Genomic DNA, 23,417 nt, shown 5'->3' on the forward strand with positions numbered 1-23,417 from the left:
CAGCCTCCACTCTATGATTAGCCTTTGCCAAGAGCACCAGCAACATCCTATGGGCAACAGCTTAGCCACTGGACAATGCTGACAGATTCTATTCTGCTCTAGCATCTCCAGCTGTCTCAATGTGAAACTCCTGCCCCTATCACTCCTCCCCTGCCAGTGTTTCCAGATCCTGTCCCCAGACTACCAGTCCCTCAGTCAGCTCTCTCTCAAAGCAACATTTTCTTTCTTGTAGCCAATCCTCTGCATATGCTGTTCCCCCTGAGAGTGCCCTTCCTTCTATTCTCCTCCAGCTACCACTCTTTCAAGACTCTGCTCAGATGGACTTCCTCTGAGAATCCTTTCTGTTTTGCTCTTCTGACCTCTTGGTGGCCCAGTGCTCCATGCACCCTGGGATGCAGACCCTCGAGACAGTGACCAAATTTTACTGAACTGCTTGGTGATGTGAGCTGTGAGCTCAAGAAAACAGGGCTCTGGCTTATCCATCCCTGTGACCTCAGCCCCCAGCACTAGGTCTGATGCATAGTGGATGCTCCATAAATAAGCTGAATGAGTCAATCTATATAAATTAGAAAAAGAATGCTAAAAACATAGATTGAGACCACTGTATTTTCTTCTCTGGGAAGACAGAGTACATATACTCATAGGACAGGTCTTAATTATCATTCCTGAGGCCAGTTAAGATTTCCTTAACTGGACTATGTTATACCCACAAGTTGTCTTTTTTGGGAGGAGGGGGTGTCAGACTCCAGTCCAGCTCAAAGTCATTTTATGAATTTGGAATAACGAATCACATAACCATCCAGTAGCCATCCCTGAGTATAGACAAACCCCAAGCTCTCACCTCCTCCAGGACCTTGTTGGCCTGACTATAGGCTCCAAAGCACTGGCTTATTCTAGGAATTTCCACAGATGTTTCCATCACATACCAACAAAAAAATCTTCCCAGAATGATTCCACCAGAATCCTGAACCAAATATCAGGTTTAGATCATATTTTCCATCTTTCCTCACTGAAAGAACAGTATGGCTCTTGATGAAGCTGGGAGCCAGGACACTCAGTATGGAAAGGAAGCTGTATGCAGGCTGTGATGCCAAGGACATGTAGGGCTGATGTGCTTGACAACAGGATGGCTACCAGAAGCACAGCTCAGGCTAATGCAAGGGAAATCCAAGTACAGCCGGGCAGGGTGATAAGAGGTACACTACATCCTCCAGTTCTGCCCTGGCACCAGCAACACCTCTAGAACGGAAAGCTTGGGCACTAAATCACCACTCATTGGTCAGGTTCTGTACGTCCCACAACTTCCACCACACAGAGCCTGGGCAGGATGGCTTAGCTTCCAATTGTGATTTCATGGTCTGGAAAAGCACTAGACATGAGGCCTGCCCTCTCCAGCTGGGTGACAGCACATTTCTGCACTGTGAAGTTCTTTTCCAGATATGGGGGCAACATCAAGTGACTCGTTAAAAGCCTAGGGGAGTGCTCCAAGGGCACAGGTCCAAAGCTAAAGGCCACAGTAGTAACCTGTTCCCCAGCCTTGGAGAGACAGGTCACCAAAGTTTTACATCATGAAACTCATGACAAAAAACAATGTAAACCTGAAGGGCATTTCTGAATTCCAGTTTGAATTTAGATGTCAGCTCCTGGGGAGCAAGAGCTATGCTATTTATTTTCTGACAAAAATTAGCAATGTGGGGGGAAACCCTCAAACCCACTTAGTTAATGGTAAAAATCCATCTTGATCCAATAAGGTCATGTTTATCATGATCCGTCCTCATGGAGAGTCCTGCTTGTGGGGCTGGTCAGGATCTGCCAAATGACTAAGAGGCTAAGTCTGCGGGAAGCATGGGAAGCCCTGGTTTGCTGTAAGCCCCACCAAGAGCTAACATCAAGGCAGGCCAGTCCTCAGTCTGGAAAAAGAAGGCTGAAAATTCCTTGACCATTTAGGGAAAAGACAAGCAACTTTCCAAGTCAGCAGATGAGATGGAGCATTAGCATGGGAAGAGCACTGGGCTGGGCATTGTGGGACTAGGGCACAAGTCCCCTACCATCACCTACTAGTGGCATCCACACAGGACCAGCCCCCACATCTGCATGCCTCACAGGTGGTGCTGAGGCCCTAGCAGCTCAGTGACTGGGTGAGCAGGGCACTGCAGGCTGTGAAGTGCCATGGCCCTGACTGTGTTCCTCGTGTGCTTCTTGCCCCCCAGCCTGCCCCAGGCAGCCTGCCTTGGCTGTCCCTGCAAACATCACTATGTATACTCTCTGTCAGCACCAGGCACGGGGTGGTGTTATTTCTGCTTATCCCTGTCCTGACAGCCATGTCCATGGCAAACCAGCCCCATGCTGCAGAGCTTTGGCACCACCTTTTCACACGCCATCCCCTCTCCTATTCAGCACTTTTAACCACCCTCATTACAAGGCGAGGAGCTGGGCAGAGTGGGTGGCAACGAGGTTAAATGACTGGCTTGTAGCTGCCCAGCCAGTGGTGGAAGTGGGACTTTGAGGCTCTCGGACACCAAATCCCACACTTGTTCCCTAGTCCCTGACACAAAGGCCAGGCAGAGGCAGGAAGTGGAGGGGTGAGAGCTGCCTCACAGAGGGGAGTGATGGAACTCAGCTACCCAGCTCTTCTGTGGCTCCAGCGCCGGGGGATGGCATCCCCACCTTGTACCTCCCGGTCCACACTGTCCATCCATGTCCAGCCACCTGTACTGCCTCCTGCCGAGCACTGGGGGCAGCAGGAGGGGCCCGTCATCTGTAGCCAAGCACAGGACAAGGCTCAGCCCAGGCCATGGAGTGCACCAGAGACCCCTGCATCTGCCCCACCAAGGCTGTGGGGAAAAGGCTGTAGGTGGCCCTGGCTGATGATCTGGGTGCCTGTGCTCACCTGTTGTGCCGCTTGTAAAACACACAATGGAGAGGTCGCTGGGCTTCGGGGGCTGCAGAGTTGAGAAGAAGTGTGCGTTAAATAGACCCAGTATGGCCAGCCAGGGCCCAAGAGCCCTGGGCCCCTCTACTAGCCCCACTGGCCATGTGTAGGTATGGGGGTCTGTCTGGGTACATGTGCACACCCCTGTGTGCTGCAGTCAGAGAGGCGGGCTGGCAAGTCCCCAGGAAAGGGGGAAAGAGGCTGAAGAGACCTACTGGACGCCTGGACATCCATCTGTCCCACTAACCTCTTACCTGGTTCTGCTGCTTCCTCAACTTGAATCTGAGCTGAATTCTAGATGGGATCAGGCTGTAGTGGCCACATTCAGGCCTCTAAAAGAGACCACACCTTTCTAGTGGATGTGATCTGGTTCCACCCTTCCTTCCCACTTTCTTCCAAATGTCTGGGGTTAGGCTTGGGAGGAGAACACATGGCCCAGGAACTGAGCTTCCCACTGTGTCACCAAGACTGCTCTGCGTCAGGCCCTTGCCCCTGGCACTGGGCACACAGTCCTGGGGTCACTGGGAGGAACCTATCGTGTCTGCTTATATGCAGAGGAGGTAACATGAGCTGAGAATGAGGGACAGGCCAGATCTCTCCAGATAAATGGAGGGTGGGCTCTGGGAGAGGAACTAGCCTGGCCATTGGCAGAGGTCAAAGAAGCAAGAGCATGCCAAGGAGTCGGAGAATAGTGCTCTAAGGCCTTGTATGGAGGAGGTGGGTACATTCCAGGGCTACCCGTGAAGGGCCGGCCTACGTAGGACAAAGCTCAGGGACAGGTAAGAAGAGTGGGAAGAACTGAGCTGGAGGCGAGAAGCCTTGTAAGCAAGCTTAAAACCCCCACAGGGCCCTCCCAGGGCCAGTGACTGTCACTGGTGACTTAAGCCCAGGCAGTATCACTTTGGGGTGACACACAGAAAAATTCACAGAGCAGAGATGAACAAAGACAGCAGACATCAAAAGGCCACTCAGCCCCAGAGTTCATTTCTGGTTGTGTTGCTGCTTCTGCTCACCCCATCCTGACAGAGTTCACTACCTTCAGAGAAAAAAAGAAGCCTTCCCAAAGAAGCCTTCCTAGAGAACCTAGACTGGCCAGGATTGGCTCCCTTTTTTCTCACTCCTAAATGTCAGACTCTTGTTGCAGGCCCCTTTCTAGACCACTCCCCATACCTCCCCCCTGCCCCCCCCCCCCCCCCCCCCCCCCCCCCCCCCCCCCCCGCAGAAGTCCTGGTACATTTCCCAAGCTGCTCACAGTGGCTGCTTATTAACACAAGGGGGCTGCTCTGACCTCCTATCAAGCCCCTGGCAGGGAGTCTATGAGGATAAGCCCTGCTCAGCATCTTGCTCAAGAAAGACCCACTGGCAGATGAGCTTACCACAGGAGCATGATGATTCTGTTGGCCACATTCCTGGAAGAGAAAAATCCTATTTTTAAATGCTCAAAAGCTCTTATCAATCAACACAAGCAAAAAACCTAAAAAAAATCAAAATAAACTCAGCATACTATGCCCTGCCCTTGTACCCAGCCTAGAGTTCAGGATTCCCTATTCAGACATAGCCCATGTGGAGAAACCACCTGAGTGGTCTCCTCAAATACACATCCAGGCCTAGGCCATCCTGCACATTACAGCCAAGGTGCTCAAGGCCCAGGGCAAGCCTAGGCACTGTGCACATGCATAGTTGGGGAGACAGCTTGAGGTGCCCACCTGGACAGAGTGGCTGGGTGACCTGGACTTCTAGATAAATGGTCAGGGCTAGAGGGGCAGATGGGAGTTGCCACTGTATATGAGGCCCCAAAAGCCATGAAAGGGTACAAGTATACAGGCATTACAAGCATAGTTAGAAATGTACAGGCATGTAGGAGGACAAATGGAGAGCCCAGGGGCCTACATCCAGTAAGGTATGGTTGGGGTCAACTGCTACTGAGCAGAGTGTGAGTTCTGGGAGGCCAGGATGGCCTGTGTCACTCCAGCAGGCAAGCTGCCATCAAACCCACACCTCCAGAGAGGTCACACACAGAAAAACTGGTTCTGCTGGCCGCTGGGAGTCTCAGACACATTGGAAGAACCTCTCAAAGACTCTGGGACCTCATCTCTATAGTCCTCAGGTTCAGACAGGCTGATGGTTAGATGGAAAAAAGGAAGCCCCAGACACGACATAACTCTGGGGCAGGCTGGTACCATCACCCACGTGTTGGAGCTGTGTCATTAGCTGGGCCAACAAACTGAGCCTGTGGCTGAGAGGATGCCTATGAGCACCAACTCTACCACCCTCTGCCAGCCCTTGTGAAGCTTGCTCTGTTTTGACCCTGAAGAACTCTGATGGCCTAAGACATCCACCCCAGGGCATGAGAGGGGCAGATAACCAGCAGCTCTGGCTCATTGGCCCAAGTAGCTGTGGCCCAGTAAATAGCCCAGGAGCAGATCCTCACCTCCACAGCTTGCATGGACTTAATGATCACCCCGCACTCCTGCCCTCTTTCTTTCAGAGCCTCCTCGAACGGTTCCATGATGATGATGAGCTTGAGCCCCGGAGTCTCCTTCCTCTCCACATGTTCTAGCAGAAGCACGGCCTTCTGAGGTTTATCCACCACCACGGTGCTGATGTCAGCTGAAGGGACCATCAGGGAAAGTCAGGCTGTGACTGTGGGTACATGTGCCAGGCAGCAGAACTATGGACTGTGTGTGCCAAATCTTGTGTATAAAAATGCATAAGAGAGGCCATGTGGGCCATATGGAGTGCTGTACAGAGAGGAAAGAGCAGGGAACTTGGGAGAAACCAAGGGCAAAAGACCAGGGAATTTCCTAGAGCAGATTCCAAGCATTCCTTTGCTCCAGGATCAGGCTCCGTAATCTCAGATCTGCTTGAGATATTTGCTGCACCCCCACCTCAGGCAACTGCCCCCAGCTATACTAAGCCTCAGAGACTTGGAAGCCCATGTGGGGACTGGTAGCCCCTTCATAGTAGCCAGGCCCTGTGTAAGGTGTCTTTCTGGGAAGTCCAACCAGGGAAAGCTACCTCAAGGGCCAAAGTGGAGAACGTTCTTTGAGGATGGAAGTGAAGTACTTACTAGTGTCAGACAATTAGTATAACCTGATGGGGGGAGGGGAGGGGATTCTAGGGGCTGGCTGCCAGTGGCAAGAGGGGGCAGTGGTGGCTCACCTGTGCTGATGATGTAGCGGATAGCACCAGGGCCCAGGGTGTCATAGAGTGGGACCACCACCATAGAATACGTGTAGCAGGCAAGCTCTGCAATGATCCACTGTGGAGACACACAGGTCTGGGGTTGGGAGAGCACAGAGCAGATAGGAGGGCTATACTGCCCTTATGCCCAGGGAACCAGGGAACTTGTTCTGGGTCCTACTGAGAAGGTTCTGTTCTGGCCCTCTCTGTGTGGCAAGGAATCCATGAGGCTAACTAGTTGTGCCTGCTTACCCACAACCTTTGGATCATGCATATCCCCAAGGAATTCTAGGACTCCAAACAGCCCAAGTGTATATAATAGGCTTGCATGGCCTTCTGCCCTGGGTCATTCTTCCCCCATGGCTCAGAACACAGCTTTTTGTGGGACTGGGTGGTATGGATGGAGCTTGGCTGGGATTTCCACTCCTGATTAGGGGCAAAGCCAAGCGAATGAGGGGTGGCATGGACTAACTAGATCCATTTTTCCTCTTATCCCAGGCCCTACAAACAGTGGGAGCAGGGCTGTTTTATGATATTCAATCCCCCTACTCCATTGATACCTCCAAAACTTTAAGGCAGATGCTTACCTCTGGCCGATTTTGTGCAAAAACGCCAATAAACTGATCCGTACACGGTTTACAATTGTGTTGGAGAAGTCCAGACCCTAGAAATTCAGCCCTGTCGGCCACCTGCACACAGACATGAGGAAGTGATAGAAAGCAAGGACTTTTGTCAGGGGAGGGAGATCCCCAGGTGTGGATTCCTACAGGTCTGAGACCTCCCCAAGTCTCTGCCCAGGTCTGCTGGAAGCCCTATGAGGTTGCTGCCGGGAGTCTGGCAAAGAGGCCAGGCAAAGAAAAAATGACCCTCTGAGACCTCAGGGGGCCCTTGGGGGCTTGTACCCACAAGCCCCCAAGGGCCAGATCTACATGAGTCAACAGGGTGGGGCCTGTCCTCCATCACTCACCTCCTGATAGGACAGCCACTGATAAGGTTGTTTGGGCTTCCTGAAGCCAAGACAGGGTCCATTCCCTGCAGAGAGATAAGCAGGCCTTGTACCAGGGAAGATGGTAGGGTGGGGTGTCACCTGCACCTGCTCATCAGACTCCTGAATGGACATCCCATGCTGTCAGGTAGCCCATGAGTCAAGTGAACTGCCCCTTAGCTGCCTGTGTAACCTGCAGAAGCCCAAGAAGGCCTAAAGTACACAAGCATGACACATACTCAGGAATTAGGGAGGCCCAGAAATGTGGGATGACACATTACCAGTTCCCACCATGACCTGTGTGATGCAGCCCCAAGAGGACACAGAGACCTGGCCATGAGGCAGAAGCAGAAAATTGTCTCTCTGGAACCATTTTCTTTTGCCCCATACACTGTCTCACCCAGACATCTTAGAGGCTCAGGTTCTGAATCATGCCAACCAGTGGCCTGACAGTTTGAGGTTTATCAGGGGCTACCCACAGGAGATATAAAGTATGGGCTGAGAGACAGCTTAAGGTCAGGCAGTCTGAAGTTCTAGAACAAAGCTGAGGTCAGCCCTTTGGCCACATAATGCAGCTATTTATCTGATGGGGTGAGAGAAGGGCCAAGAGTGGCTTTTCTCCTCTGATCCTGGGCACCACTCACCTCCCAGGCCCCTGGTACCTTGTTTGCCCACCACTACCTTTGCACCCGATCACTCCCTGCCACAGTGCCTCCACATCCCCACAGTCCCTCTCACCTGAGATGCTAAGCCCACGGCGGAACACCTGGTACATGGTTCTGGCATCATCATAGTAGTGGGTGAGCAATTGAGGGCCATCCCCGATCACAGATCGCCGGGCCCCACCACTGTCCTACGAGCCAAGCACAGGCCAGGGAAGCTGGCTGAGGCAGGCAGAGGCATCAGGAGAGGGCACCAGGATGCATCAGGCTGCACATAGCTTGGATGCACACCAGGGCCACATGGCTGGGGCTGTGACATGCTCTATATGCATTCATACACAGCCTATACATAACACCTGGACTGTACACACACAACCTCTACACATGTTCACATACAGCCAGCTTGTCTACACTAGGCCTGTATGCACCCACACTCAAACACAGTTGGCTCACACACACAGCCCAGTACACTGATCTCCCATATAGGCACACAGTACCTCAACACCAGGTTAGCACACACAAAATGTACAGAATTTTAGTTACTGTTCATATGCACCTCTGGTTCACTCATTCAATGGAATGGGGAGTGTTGGCTACAGTCAGGCTACCCTCTGGCATCAGGATCAGCCTGCCAAGGTGGCTTTCATCTCATTTGCTGCTGCTGCTGTGCCCCTAGGTTAAGAATCATTTGGGTGCCAACCATCATTCACATAATAGCATGAATTAGTGTGTGTACTGGCTGAAGATACCTGTCTAGGCACGCTCTTGCCCATGCCACTTGATCCTTCCATAGCACAAATTGGCACTGTGTCTCTATACTACTAAAAACCCAAAATAAATCCATGCTGCCCTTCTCCAGGGTCCTGGCCCATGGACCTTTGTCTTTATTAGCCTCTTCAAGTGAGTTATAATTATAAGTTTACCAAAACAGTCTAGTACTTTCTCTGTGTCATCTTACCAAATCCCTACCACAACCTTAGGAAATGGGTGCTCTTTTTATTACCCACCTGGCAGTTGAGAACAACTGAGGCTCAGAGAGTTAAGAAACTGCCAAGGACCATATAACTGGTAAAAGGCATGGCCAGCCCTTCAGGGCTGCTGGTCACCAAAGGCCATTCTGGAAACCACTCTGCTAGCCCATGGGTATCCCTTCTGCCATCTAGACACCCCATGTGAATCACCATTTCCCAAAGCCACCAGGTACAATTTTACATACCCCCACCTTTGCACACATCATTACTGGAAAAGTGCCCTGAAGATGCTCATCCTATCTAGACCTGCATCCTCTCCTACCAGGCAAAAGTCTGGTATGCTCATGGTTGCCAAGATGCACCATCAATAACAAAAAAACAGGATGCCGAACTGTGTGTGCAGCATGACAGCATTTAGAAAGAAGGGCAAGGACACCTGGGTAGCTCAGGGGGTTAAGCATCTGACTCTTGATTTGGGCTCAGGTTGTGATCTTGTGAGATCGAGCCCTCCTAAAGGGCTCCATGCTCAGCGGGGAGTATGCTCGAGAGTCTCTCTCCCCTTGCCTCTGCCTTGCACCCCCCCAAAGAAATACATAAAATCTTAAAAAAAAAAAAAAGAAGAAGAAGAAAAGGGTGGGGGGGCAGATACTATCCATATCCATTTGCTCATGGACGGTTCTCTAGGACAGAAAACTTGCAGGCAAGGGGAAGAAGGTAGAAGCTTTTCAGTCTGTGACCTTTTATTCTTCTGAAGCATGCATATATTCAAAATGAATAAAGTTTAAGAAAAAGACAATTTTTAAATTTCATAAGCTTAAGAAAAAAAGAAATCTCACTAGTCCTTCTAGAGTTAGCCTGGGATGCCCTTGTCCAGGCTGGGCCACAGCACCTCTTCTTCTAGGTTACCCTCCCTGTAAGTTCATGTGCTCTGGGAAGACGGGGCCATGGGGCAGGCTCAGCTCTGAGTCCCAGCTGTAGACCAAGGCTGGGCACAGGATGAGCCCAGAGTGGGCACAGGGAGACCAAGAGGGGAGTTACCTGGCAGCCCCCTGAGAACCTTAGGTTTTCTACTGAGGAACCAATGATCTAAGGCTTCCCAAGAAGTTGGCAAACTAGAGGTCTGGTGTAAGGCCACGGTCAGGCTCTGCCCAGGGCTCAGTTCCTAGGAAAGCCAGAGGAGCATCTTGTAGGAGACTCTGTTCAAGGCCCCTGGTGGCGGTGGTGGTGGTGGTGGTGGTGGGGTGCTTACTGCTAGCTGCCAGGGGAAAACGAGTTCTCTGCACCATTTGAGGTCAAATCAGCTACAAGTTTGGCTTCTACCTTCAAGATGCCTCTGTCCACTACGTCCCACAGCCCTGCTGCTTCCACACTGCTCACCTCCACTTCCTCTGACTGCATCAGGAGGTTGCATGGTGGTTGTAAGGCCTTTGGCCGGTGAGTGAACCAGTAGGCGAGGATGGCAGCCAGCGCACCCACACTCACGAGGGTAGTGGCTGAGAGGCTGCGGAAAAATTGGCCCAAGTCACCCAGCTCGGGCAGCCGCAGCAACCTCAAGATCTCCTGTGTCTGCATTTTCTCCAGAAGTGAGAGGATGAACTCTGTAGGAAACAAGAGGCAGGTGAGAGAGAAGAGCTGATGGCAGACTAGGGAGGAGTCCCTCCCCTGTCGTTCCATCTATCTTGGATCACAAGCAACACCGTGACCTTGGCCAAGCCCTGGCCAAATACACTGTTGGGCAGGCCCTGGGCTAGTTGGGGTGTACCATCTCCTGGTGCAACACAGCATATCCCAGAAGCTGGCCTCCTAGAAGGGCCTTTCCAGGTGACAGGCCAGAGCGCTTAGGAGTCACATTTGACAGTCAGACATCCAACCAGTTTTCCTGAGACCCACAGGCTCAGGCCCCAGGCCATGACTGACAGATGCTTCCGTATCTTGCAGAGGTCAGCATGTGCTCTGACAGCTCTGTACGTAAAGCCTCCTGAGCCCCAGGGTCAGGGTGCTCTGCCTCTCCTATGTAGTCATACCATTTGGCTTATCTTTGCTCCCAGAGTATGAAGAGCACAGTGACCAGAATGAGTGGGGTGAAGGGGTGCCTGGTCCCCCCACTCCATCTCAAAGCTCCTGGCCCCAGGCTCCAACCATGAGGGAGACAGAGAAGGGAAGGAGAGTGGAGCCCCCAACCCATCCTGACAGACACCTCTGGCCCTCATGATATGAGGGCGGTGATCTATCTGGCAAGGGTCCAGTGAGTGATACAGCAGGGGTCCCCCAGGTCCACATCCTGATCTACCACAGGCTCTCCTTAAAGAAAAGTTGGAGCCAAAGTTTTGCCAGGGCCAGAGGTGATGCTGGGGCCAACTTTCTGAGGGAACAGCAGGGTTACCAACAGCAACGGGAGTGAGGTCAAATACAGCTCCCTGGTCCCAGATTGCTGACCGCTGTGCACTGTAGCTCCGCACTGCCGCTGACCAAGTACCAAAAAGCACGGGTAGCCCCATCATGAACTGGGCCCTAAGCTGTCTTCCCTGTGAACCCGTCTGCTAATGTCCCGAACAAACAGAAGCAGCATAAGGAGCACGTGTTAAACTGATGGGAAGGGAAAGGAACCAAAGTGCAGAGAGAAAGGGCTCAGCAGAGTGCTGTGTGTACTCAGGGTGCCGTGCTTGCCTACCACAGCCCAAGTGGACACAGTGAGCCTATGAGGAGACAGAGTGGATGCCCTAGGGTGGGCAGGGGAAGCATTTCTGTAGGAAGCACTAGTGACTAACTTTGGTTCAGAGAGTAGGTCCCAGGGGCTACCACGTCCTCCTGATGGCCGCTAAGTGAAACAGTGTTAGCAGGGCAGACAGGGCCAGCTGGGCTCAGGGGTCTGTACTTCTCCCAAGACTGACCAGGCATTGGATGATTTATCCTCACTACGGCTTCCTCAGAGCCACTGCCCACTAGGATCTGAGGCTACCAGCGCCACATAACATCTCCAGGTCTGCCAGCCTGATGAGGGCTGGGTAGGCTCCCAGCTGCCCTGCACTATCTACAGCTGCTCTCCTTACTGGCCTTCTACCTTTGGAAGCATGGTTGTGGTTTCCCTTCTTGGAAAACAGTGAGAATCCCAAGAGCAGCCACTCTACAGCCACAGGAGATGAACCAAGCAGCAATTGCCTGACCTCTGAGAGAGGAGACATCTACTGAAATTCTGACAATAATATTTGTACTAAACTGTAATAGCACCACACCAGAGATGAGGTCAGTGATGTGCAAAGTCATTGCAGAGAAAACAGGCAAATATTGGTTCAAATTCCTTCTCCTTTACCTATAAACTACACAAGGTTGCACATAACCCATCTCTCTGGACCTCCCCTTGTCTATCTTTAGAGTGGGGATAGTATCACTCAGCCATGTACTCATACTGTATCTGGCTGGCACAGAGGCATGCCACGATTAAACAGATAGCTAAGAGGTGCTGTCAGACCGGGGAGGCTGCTCAGTCCAGGCAAGTCTAAGCACCAGGCAAAGGTGGTCCCTGGGGAGTGGCACAACTTGCTGTCTGAATCCTGGTAACACTCATGAACCACCCATAGACTCTGGGTGCTCCCTGGGGAGCAGAGAAAGTAAGCCCCCAGCCAGCCTGATCATTTTCACTGAGTTCCTGAGCTGGAGACCCAGTTTTACTGGCAGCCTCCTTGAGCTAGATCAGTTTTGAGGCCATCCCATAGGAACAAATCACTCCTGGCATACCGATCACATTAAGGTACCAGCAGAGAAGAGGCCCAACTATGGACCCCAGTGAATTCACCAATGAAAACCACTCTGGGGAAGACCCCCAGCAGGCCACCAGCTAGCTTCCTTGGGACATTTATTTCCCTCAGCCGCAGATATGGAGACCAAGTCACCGCCGTGTCTATCAGGTAAATGACTTTGTATACACATAATAGAAAATCCAGATATACTCATCAGTCTTTGGGGTGGGCTCCTGATGTTTCCTCTAATGGGCTGAACTGAGTCAATGGGCTGAGAAGCCTCTGACAAGCCCAAGAGCTCGGCTATATGGTCCCAAAAATTTTAGAGAGAACCCTGGAAAGATACGTCACTACCAGCAGTCCCTAGCCCTTGGCAGTTGCTCCTGGGTGCTACCCTGCAGCAGAGCATGGCCATTTGCAGCCTTTGCTGCAGTGCTGGGTTTTTCACAGAGCACAGCCCAGAAGGGTCAAGCCATCCATCCACCTACCCAAACCCCATTCACTGGGCAAACCCTCACGTGGTCGCTGCTCTCGTCTGGCCCAGGGCTGGCCCCTGGGATAAGCCAGATGAGGGTCTGCCCTCAGTCCCATGAAAAAGACACATGAAGGAGGGGGCAGTGCTGTGCTGTGCGGTCTGGGCTGTGATCAAGCATGGGGAGCAGAAGAAGGTACCTGACTCAGGTATGGGGAGTCAGGACAGGCTGCTGGCAGGGAGTCATACTGATGCTGAGACAGAAGACAAAGAGGAAAGGAGTGTCCTGAGCAGAGGGAAGAATCACACAAAGGCTAGAGCTGAGAGAGAGAGAGAGAGAGCAGGGAGCACTTCACCAGCTGAAATTCCACTCAGGAAATTAAGTCCGAGCCCAGGAAATCTTGTACAAAGGTCAGTGCCACAAGTCTGAGAGGCTGGTCTACTAGGTACATGAGCTCTCAGAAGTCACCAAAGCATCATAGTGCCCAGGAGAGGGAGGAACAGAACTGGTCCGTCTCAACTTCCTCAATTCCTGGTGTCTGGGAAGCCCTTGCAAGGTGGAAACACAGACTCCACTGAGGAAGGTACCTGCCAGTCACAGGTACACTGGGAGCAAGTCAGAGAGCAGAATCCAGACCCCAGACTGCAGCCTCCCAAACCACTACCTCACCTACTACCTACCACCACCCCACCCCTGCCGACACTGGGCTGTCCACCAGAGCCCATGATGTAGCATCAGGCCTGTCACTTGTTTTTCCCCATGTACATCCTAGGGGTGGGCTCCCTCTCACCAACTTCTCCTGGCTGGCTCCTTCTCTCCAGAAAGCCCACTTGTCTGGCTGGCTCATTCTCTCCAGAAAGGGCTTGACTATTCTTCCCCTCAGGTTGGGCCTGCACCTCTGCCTAGTGGGCAGCAACCAAAAGAATCAGTAGTATGCTGCATCACGCCTCTATCTTGCCAGTCTTCTCAGACATAGGGCTGCCTGCATATACCCCGAGGTTCCCTTCAGACCTGGGAGCCACTGCAGGGCAGAGCTACAAACTCAGGTCTTCTGAGGACATGGGCCTGAGAGCCAACCGAGGCCACCAAACCCTTGGCAAGGGGCAAAGTAGAGCCTAGGCCTGGGAGTCTGGTCTCACTTCATTATTTCCCAGGGCCTTGGCCTACTTTGACCTTCACTCCCTCTCTGTTGAACTAGGGTGATGCTCAGGGGTCCCTGGGGTGCCACCAATAGCTGCCTCCTCCCAAGCCCCAGGAGGCTCTCCTGGTTGCAGTGGCATGGGACATGGGTGGGGGGGTGGGCAGTGCCCAAGGGGATCAGTGGTGCCCTGTTGCCAAGTGAGCTGCAGTGTTTGTAAATATCCACCTCGAAGGAGGACGCCGCCCTCAGCCGAACTAGTCTCTCCTCTGGCATATCCCTTGCCTTTTTCTCCTCCCACACAGAACAGTTCAGAATACCACCTGGTGGTACAGGCTAGGAGCCTGGGGTTCCCCCACCATACTATGTCTTCCACTGAGTCAGGGCACACAGGGAAGGTAGTTGATGAGAGGCAGAGCTGTCAGAGCGTAAGAAGGGAGAGAATGGGAGGAAAGAGACCCTGGCGGGAAGCACACTGGCACCACGGTAGCAGGGTGGCGGAGGTAGAGCCCCAGAGCACAGGCCTGGAGCTTGGCTCCAAGAACACTCTGCTGACCCAGCCTCCTAACCGCAGCGCCTTAGACCTTCACAACCTAGCTAGATGGCTCTGCAAGGGCCACCTCCTAAATATCTCTCAAAAGAAACTATTCCTCTTCACCCCCACAGCTCCCAGCCTGGTCCAGCCACCACCAGGTGCAGTCCAATCTCCCACACCCGCCTCCTCACTGGCATCTCTGCACTAACTGGTGCTTACGCTGATACCAAGGTTATTTTCCTGGCACACAGACATGACCATGTCATGCAACTACACAAAGACCTTATCTAGCTCCGTACTACCTTAGGACAAATGTCCAACTCATCCTGCTGGTACCAGAAGACTCCACGACCCTCAGATCCTTACCGTCGTTTAAAATCACCCAGGTTCCTTGTATATCAGCCTGGAGCGGGGTGGGGCTTCTTGCAGTGAGGTTCTGAGTCTCTGAAAATCTCTGAGGAGTTCAGAAATGGTAGGCAGGTGCAAGGCAAGCCACCAGATCATTAAAGACCATCCTCAACTCCCAATGATAAGCTTCAAAAAGAAAATCACCCCCTCTCCCAGGGACCAGGGTCCCCAGCAAAGAAGCTAGGGAGAGGGCCCAAAGGTGAGTTCTGGTGCTGCATTGACCTGGTGTCAATCTTGACTCAGACTCTTGAGAGCCGTATGACCTTGGACAAGTCACTTTACCCCTCTGGGCCTCTCCTCCAAGAAGCTCATGGACAGAGAATGTGGTGCCAATCACACAGTAAGTGAAACACTCGGTAGGCGGTAGTTAGCTAAAGCAGTTACTCCATCTCTTTGCCAGCCAAAAGGGCTCAAAGTTCACTTGCCAAAGTACATGCAGTGACACCCTACCTTTCCAGAGGGCTCCTGGCACTGGGGAGGCGGCTGAACTGACCCCACCAGTACCAGCCTCCCTTTATAAAGGGCGTGTGGGGCTCAGGGAGAGAGCTTACCACATCTTGAGCAAAGCACAAAAGTGGCGAAGGCCCTGCCCCAAGTCTGCCCCTGAGGACAGCGGATGGCAACAGCCGCCTGCTCCGAGAAGCCGGGTGGCGGTGGAGGCGTTAGCGGAGGTGGCGGAGGCTCCCTGGCGGCCGTGGGAGCAGGTCTGGCCAGGACCTGAGCACAGAACAGCTCTATGAGGAGTTGCCGGCCCCCCCTCCATCTGCACGCGGGGTAGCTCTGGCTCAGATCAGCTTAGAGCCAGCAACCCGCCTTAACCCCCACTCTGCCGGCCGCGGAGCTCCGAGCTCCGTTCGCTGCTCCTCCCCCCACCCCCATCCTGTCTTCATTTCAGGACAGGGTTTGCCAAATGGGTTGCTTAAGGACAAAGCCTCTTTACACGTCCATCTGCGACACCGATGAGAAGCCAGAGCTTCAGGCAGGGGCTGGGGACCTGCAGCAGGCGTGAGTGGTGGAAGTGGTAGGAAGTAGTAGGGAGTGGGGGTAGGGATGCCAGCTCTCTGGCTTGAGCAAGGCATTTGGAGGCCCAGGAGACTCCACCTGTACCCCCCTCTCAGGGGCTGCCTCTACCCCTTGACTCCTCACCACAAGGTCACAACCTGTCTACTTGGGGAGAGGAAGGAAACTGGACACAGTCCCCGATAAAACATCTGCTTAGAGATGCTCTGGACACTCCAGAATAAGGATCAGGGTTGGCAGGTGGAAGACATTGGCTTGTCTCCCCTGTAAGACCCTAGGCTAGCACACCAGCCCGTCCCTAATGTCTGCCGTTAGAGATACTGTTTCCTGGCTTACCAGAGACTGGCCATCTTGAACCCAGAATCCACATCCTGGCCTGTTGGGATCAAAGCTGAGCTCTGAACTCTCTTAGCACCTCTGGGAGATATACCAAGATCAGAGGTCCCAGGAATTCCCAGGGCCTCACTCCTGCAAGGTCTGTCTCCAGAGGATAAGGCGTGGGGGTGGGCATCAGATATGGCCATGTCATACTCCTATTTTTGTGACCAGCATGTGGCTGAGCACACAGTGAGAACATGGTGGCCACTACTGAAGAGTAAAATGCAAATCCAGGCCACAGTAGTCAGCTCACCACCCTCCAGGCCCTACCCACGACTGGTGCTTCCAAGTTGGCCCATACCGGGGCCACCATCCGCCCAAATCCGACCTACCTCCTCAGCAGCAGGACTGTCCCACACCACAGTCCAGGGCTCTGACTCCCTCTTAAGGGGTCATGTGCACAACCTGCTTGGCGAGTCTGGAGCCCAAGAGGCCTTTCAATACTTTCCCTGGGGCTGATGTATGTAGCCTCGCCTGCTCAGCTCCTCACCTGGGGGCAGGCCAGGAGGAGAGCTTCCTGCCTCAGCAGCCCTCTCCTGGAATTTAGCAGGAGCTTACCTGGGCCCCGGGGCCATAGCCTCCTCCAATCCACCCAAGGAGGCTTTAAAATACACGAATGCCTAAGGACCCACCTCCAGCTCACAAAGCTCCTACCTCTTCCTTCTTGGCAGGACCCTTACTTTTCCCTAGGCATCTTCAGAAATGTTTTAAAATAAGACAAAAATCTTCCTTTATTGCTTCTCAGGGCAGCTTTTAGAGCAGGAAATTCAACAGCCACAACCAAGATCCTGGCTGATGGAAAACCACACAGGGTGCCGGGGACACAGAGCCTCAGCAGCCACTCTGTCCCGGGAAGGGTGTGGCTCGGTCCCTAGGTCAAGAAAAGGCCAGCTCTCATCATCATCCCTGTGTGACCCTGACATGTAGACACGCAAACACGGCAGCCCACCACTGGTCCACTATCCACCCCATGCTCACCGATAATCATGCTCGTCTCTACTGTGAGAGAGAGGTTTTCTTTCCACCGTCCTCTTGGGTTTTAATTAGTCACAGAACCACAGATGATTGGGGCAGACATGGGGCCTAGGGCCTCCCCAACTGGGGAACTGCCAGGTGAGACCCACGGCACATCCCCTGAGAGGCTGGGATGCAGGTTGCTGGGTTACACAGCGACTCACCTGCCGAGCTTCCCCAAGAAGCCTGATGATCACTCTGAGGGTTCAATTAAGCCTCTTCAATGTGGAAAAGCCCACCTACGGTTGGCTGTGCCTGAACCCTGTACAGGGCCACCTGTACCAACTAGCCTGGACTCACCCTGCACATGCCTCCCTTTAGTAATTCGTTTCATCCAGGAAGCAGCCTCACTGCCCTCTGATACCTCCCTGCTTACCCCCCTACCACACCAGCACCTCTAAAGAACCCTACTCACCCAAAGCCCCAGTCAGGGAACATGGGCCCACACTCCTGATAACACTGGGAAGCCAGGCTCAAAGGACACTTTCAGGAACTTTAAAAATACAAGTAACCTTGAGGACAGAGGAGCAAACAGAAACACAGTGTCTTTCATAAGCTTGGAGATAAATGTTGTCCTCACCACAAATCAGGCCCAACTAAAATTTCAGAGCAAAGAGGTGCATCAGAGGCAGCACTCCCTTTGGCAATATTTACAGAATGCAACAGCCAGGGTGATGGTGAGGATGAGGCTCACTGTCCTTCCTTTCACCAAGTCCGAGGACAGCAGGAGGACTTGGGGATGCTGGTGAGGGTCACCAGTGCCACAAGAACAGAGGGACACCCCTGGCCAGGCCCCACTGTGCAGGGAGCCAAATCCTGTGGCTGCAACTTGATCCTTTCCCCTCCCAGCCAGTACGTTTTAGGACTGTCAGTGTCCTGGCCTCAGAACCAGTGATTTGTTTCCGTCACCAGCCCCAACTGAGAACACACAGCAAAACTTACAGGCTCAAGCCCAAGGGCCTACAGGCCACTCCTGGCAGGACCAGGGTCTTAGAGCTCACTGCGGCGGCTGCTGCACCAGATGTGGGTCCTGCTAAGATATGGTTGTGGTCATGGAGGTAGGGGGAAAAAGAGAGGGTTTTGCTTGCCTGCCTGTTCACTCTGGAGCATCCGAGGACACCTTGCCCAAGAAAAACAAACACACAAAAGACAGAACCCAAGATGCATCCTGAGACAGGGATGCGGAGCAAGGAGGGAAGCAGAATCGGATGGGAAGGAGTGTTCTGAGAAGGGGACACAGTGATGGAAGTGGGTTGGTAAGCCGTAGGAAGAACTTGTAAGATGTTGAGGCTCTTAGGAAAGAGGCAGGAGTCTGGCTGCATTGAGGAAAGGGACAGTGAGCTGAGGCTGGAGGGACAGCACGTGGCTGCTGAAGAGAAAAGACTGTCATGGGACTGTGTATAGGCCTCGTGCCTTCGGGGTCACAGCCATAGGCTACAAGAACCCACCAGCTCCTAGCACCTGGGGTTTTAAGAAGCAAAAGTGCCCTGGGCAAGCTGTGCCTCTAGATCCCTAACCAAGGGACTGGGGCTACAGCCAGGAGCCCACAAGTCTCCCTCCCAACCATTCTAAGTGCCACTGTTTGTTTTTTTTTATGTTTTTTTGTTTTTGTTTTTGTTTTCTTCCCCCCCACAGGATAGACAATGAGCAGAGAAGAAAGTTTGGCCTTTGGTTAGAGGTAAATTTTCTGGAAAATTTGATAAACAGCTTAATTTCCTGGCTTCCTTGTACTCTGACAATGTTCCTTTTCTGAATGCCACAAAAAGAAACAAATCTGAGTTTCACTCAGTTCAGCAGAAGGCCATGCTTGTCAGTGGGACCCTGCCACCTCCCGAATCATCCCTCTGGAGGCCAGGGCCACACAGCAGCTGTCTCTTGCTGCCCTGCACCTGCCAAGTCCTGTTCTCTGGCCCATGAGGGGCTATGGTGTCCACAGGGTTAATGCCAGGCTCAAGCAGCCCAGCCCTCAGCTGGGCAGGGAGCATTGAGAACTCAGGCCTCCTTTTCAAGGCCAGGATGAATGGGGAATATGCAAATACCCGCCTCCCGAGGAGTGCAGGGGAGGGCCTGGTGCTGTATCTTTCCACTCTGGGGCTGTCACATGAAAGGGTTTGTATTCCTGCTGCTGGCTCCGGCGCCAGACTGGGGCTGTTCTCACCAGAAAACAAAAATCTCTTTCAGACTCAAGCAAAACGAGGTCCTGGCTGGCCTGGCAAGGCTGTTGGACGTTGTTCACACTGACCCACCGAGAGCACCCATCACTTGGATTCTTCCTGAACCCACCACCTTTCCAGAAGGAGCCAGAGGCCTCTGTGGCCCCCAGGAGAACAGTATGTCAGGTCAGGGTGGGTGGTATCAAGAAGTGGAACTGGTTGATAGTGATCAACTCAGTGATTCTGAGGCTCTGCTGGTTTTCTGCCCGTTGCCAAAATAGAAATGGCTGGGTCTGAGGTCACCATCTTTTAAATATGAGGGAACACCGCTGGTAATTCTCATGGTGTTGATGGTGGTTAAATATGGAGAAAGAAAAAGGAAGAAAAATGTGATGGTAAACAAAAGACCTTGCAGCACACAGAGAGGGCTTGTAAGAACGGAGACCACGAGCATCCTCAGCCTGGCTTGCAGGGTGCTGGTGCTGCTGCTGCTGCTGCTGCTAAAAGCGCCCTCAAGCTGTGGGTGGGGTTCCTGGTAACCCAGACCCAGTGTGCGAAATCACAAGCTTCTGGGACACTCCAGGGTTTGGATTCCATCCTCAAAGCAGGCCCCACGACAAGACCAGACTTCAATTTTGTTCAGACTTCCAGAGACCGGAAATGCTGCTTTTCTGACACCTGAACATCACCAAAAGTTGTCTTTTATCTACAGCACAGATCTTGTACCCTATGAAGTATGGATGCTACTCAGACTCCCATTAACTGGAGATAGTGACACTGGGAGATCTCAAACACACACATGATGGTTTAGCCTGAGGAGAAAGCTAGAACAAAACCAGTTCAGGAACTGATTCAGAACCAATCGGAGGTCTAGAGGATGCTCTGCAGATTCCCTGCTATCCAAGGGAAACAGGCCCAGTCAGCTTCTCAGCCCAAAGAAAATGCCCATCTTGGATGAGCATCCACTGCTGGTCCCACCACAGGTCTCCCTTCTATAGACTGGGGCTACACGGTGCACCCATGAAGCCAAGAAGCCAGGCATGTCTGAGAGTGTTTAATGGAGTTCCTTCTGGGAGGAACAGGATGCAGAGGAGGAGGAGGAGGAAGGGGAGGCAAAAGGACACTTCAGTACAGATGGAAAGGGTGCTTCCCGGGTCACAGCCTCTCCTGATATCAGACCTGTGGTAAGGAGATCAGGGACATACATACCCCCACCTCCCACCAGCTCGCTGGCCAGAAGCTCTGTCCTCCCTTTCTTTCTACCACTCCAGGTACAGCAAGGCTTGTGGAGAGAGCCTGCAGGCAGGGAGGGAGGGGTGCTAAGTATGGGTGAGCTGAGAGTGTCCCCTAGAGAGCCACATCCAAATCATCTGCTGGAAGTTACTATCACCATTAACACTGAAGTTTGCCAGACACTAAGCAGGGTCCTGGGGTTAGTGGCTTCAGACAGTCCCACTTCTAGGGACCATAGCAGAGGTGCCAGAAGCATGGCTCCTTCCAAAGTTCAGGGGTCACTGCAGGCTAAGATGGGTCTCAGTGAGGCCCTCCTCTCCATGTTGGTAACTGCCTTCCTCTCACTGGCCTCTGGAGCCTCAATATCCAGCCTCTGGCCAGCTAACCTCCCTATCTAATCTCCCTGGGAGGCCCGTATTCCACCCTGCCGCCCCACCTCCAACTACCTTCCCTGACCTCTGACTGTCCTTGCTGTGTCGCCTTGCCATCCAATCTCTGATTGACCTCACTGTCCCTCCCAGTGACCCTTCTACCTACTTGACAGGATCTGCAGTCACAGCCTACAGTGGTCTATAGCCAAGGCTAAGGCAGAGGTCAGGCGTCTGATTGGAGATACTCAGCCCCAACAACAATCCACAAGTTGGAGGGAAACACAGGGCTTTGTATTAGGGCTGAGTCCTGTTTGGTTCCTTGAGATCCACCTGCTGTGCTGGTGGTCCAGGCAGATACTGTGTGCTGGGAACAGGGCAGGGTTCCTGGGGTCGGTTAATGATCTTGGCCCCAGAGCTGCCCATTCCACCTGGGCCTGCCTGTCATCTCCCTTCTCTCCAACAGCCGTCTATCACTGGGTCTGTTCCTGGCTCCAATGGGTATCATTCGGATTTGCTTATCCCGGGGTCAGAAAGTGGAGATGCTGACTATTCCCTCACTGGCACCATCCTGACCTCGCTTCTTGCTCTAAAGCCCTCAGAAGATAGCTCTCTCAGAACGCAGGCCTGAATGGGCAGATAGGAAATCAGAGGCTAGCTTTCTCGATTCTCCACAGACACTCCCAGCTAAATGCCTGGACTAGCTGTCGGGAGAGGAAAGATGTCTCCAGGCAGAGCAGGTGAGTAAGCACAGGTGGGACTTCTTGGGATTCAAAATCCTTCAGGCTCTGAGATTACAGGCTCTAGGATAGTAACTTCCCTCAGAACACACAGCTCAGCTTGGTTCAGAATTTGTCCCAACCCACTTCCCATCTTTCTACTTCTGCCTGTCACAAACCCCCAAGCCTCAAACGAATCAGAAGCCACAAAAAGGAACCAATTCTGGGAATGACTCACCCACTACTGGCTTCCAGAGCAGGCAAACAATGGTGGGAGACCAGCCTGGGCATCCTGAAGGACACCCTAACGGCCCAAAGTGGCACCCGTGAGGCTCAATGAGTGAGTAGTGAGGACTCTGGTCAGACCAAGGCAGAAAATGGGGTCATCACACCGGCCCATCCAGTGAGCTGGGGACTCAGGCTGGGACCTGCTCCCTGCTCTGCTAGGCCAGAGCTCCCAGCCTACCGGAGCTCTAAGGATACAAAAGGACCTTGCCCCCAGAATAGAATATCTTCTACAAAACCAATCACCAGTAGTGATGGGTTTCATCTTCTTTCCTTCTTGCTTTCCTTCTTCTTTCAGCAAATACTTTTGGAGTACCTCCTTCTGTTCTGGGGTCTTAGCACTAAGGTTCCCCAGGGAAGGCATAACCTGTCCTGCCTGCAAGGAGTTCACATCTGCTTCCCCCCCAACACACACACTGCATCTACCACATTGCCATCACCCCCAGCTGGCCATAGAGCCTGGCATCTAGTAGGAGCACATTCAAATTCTGTTATTTGCTAATCAATTTGTGATTAGCTTTTTATAAGAAAACAGCTTATAAAACACATCATTATTAAAATAAATTGTTCTCACAGAATTCTTCATTTCATTAATTTATGCAATAAATACTGGTACACACTGTGCCTGGCCTGGACTGGGGAGCACACGGGAGAAACTCTGGTCCCGCCCTCTAGGAGATCACAGTATAGGAAGCCAACAACTGCAGTCAGTGGATAAGGTGCCACTAGGCAATGCATGTGGTATATGGAGCATAGGGGTAGTGTCACCTTGGTCACCCACATGCCCAGTTTGGGCTGTTTCTTTGACGTAGCCACTAGATGGAACAAAGCCCAGGCTGCCCGGGCTGGTATCCTAGGGCCTGCAGAATCCAGCCCTGGTGACCTCACTGGTCAAGCAGAGTGTCCCTAGATTTCCTTCACTCCTACAACCAGTCGTTCCTTATACTGGTCCTTCTGCCTGGAATGCCTTGTTTCCCTACTCCCTTTCTGCATGTCAGAACCCTGAAGCTACTTTAAGGAAAACCTAGCTCAAGTTAACAATTAAGAGGACCCTTCCTGTGTGCTAGCCCTGCCCTTGGCACTTTATGCCTGTCCTCTCTTTAAACCCTCTCCATTTGAAAAGACCACTCCCTTGCTTGTGCCCACTGACAAGCCTGCTGGAGGGCTCAGGCCCTGGCTGCTCATACTGGTGGTCCCTCCCTGGACTGAAAGTCTGAGAGCAT

The 23,417-nt window shown here is 52.6% G+C and overlaps 1 protein-coding gene across 6 annotated transcripts in view; it reads right to left on the minus strand.

Annotated features, from left to right (window-relative positions):
* The window catches only part of ACSL6 (acyl-CoA synthetase long chain family member 6), a 58,319-nt gene that overhangs the window by 30,766 nt on the left and 4,136 nt on the right, over window positions 1–23,417 (minus strand). For 4 of the 6 annotated variants that reach the window (XM_038552104.1, XM_038552101.1, XM_038552103.1 and 1 more), the window contains 8 exons: window positions 10,111–10,331; window positions 7,839–7,953; window positions 7,083–7,147; window positions 6,703–6,804; window positions 6,095–6,194; window positions 5,364–5,542; window positions 4,309–4,341; window positions 2,891–2,942 (listed from right to left, as the gene is read on the minus strand). In XM_038552104.1, the coding sequence (XP_038408032.1) occupies window positions 2,891–2,942; window positions 4,309–4,341; window positions 5,364–5,542; window positions 6,095–6,194; window positions 6,703–6,804; window positions 7,083–7,147; window positions 7,839–7,953; window positions 10,111–10,305 (841 nt within the window). In that variant the 5' untranslated portion in view covers window positions 10,306–10,331. Of the gene's footprint in view, window positions 1–2,890; window positions 2,943–4,308; window positions 4,342–5,363; window positions 5,543–6,094; window positions 6,195–6,702; window positions 6,805–7,082; window positions 7,148–7,838; window positions 7,954–10,110; window positions 10,332–15,575; window positions 15,742–17,851; window positions 17,949–23,417 lie in introns of those variants that run through there. The other 2 variants (XM_038552106.1, XM_038552105.1) reach the window with 2 other exon arrangements.

Source organism: Canis lupus, chromosome 11, assembly GCF_011100685.1.
Source record: "Canis lupus familiaris isolate Mischka breed German Shepherd chromosome 11, alternate assembly UU_Cfam_GSD_1.0, whole genome shotgun sequence".
NCBI classification, from domain to species: domain Eukaryota; kingdom Metazoa; phylum Chordata; class Mammalia; order Carnivora; family Canidae; genus Canis; species Canis lupus.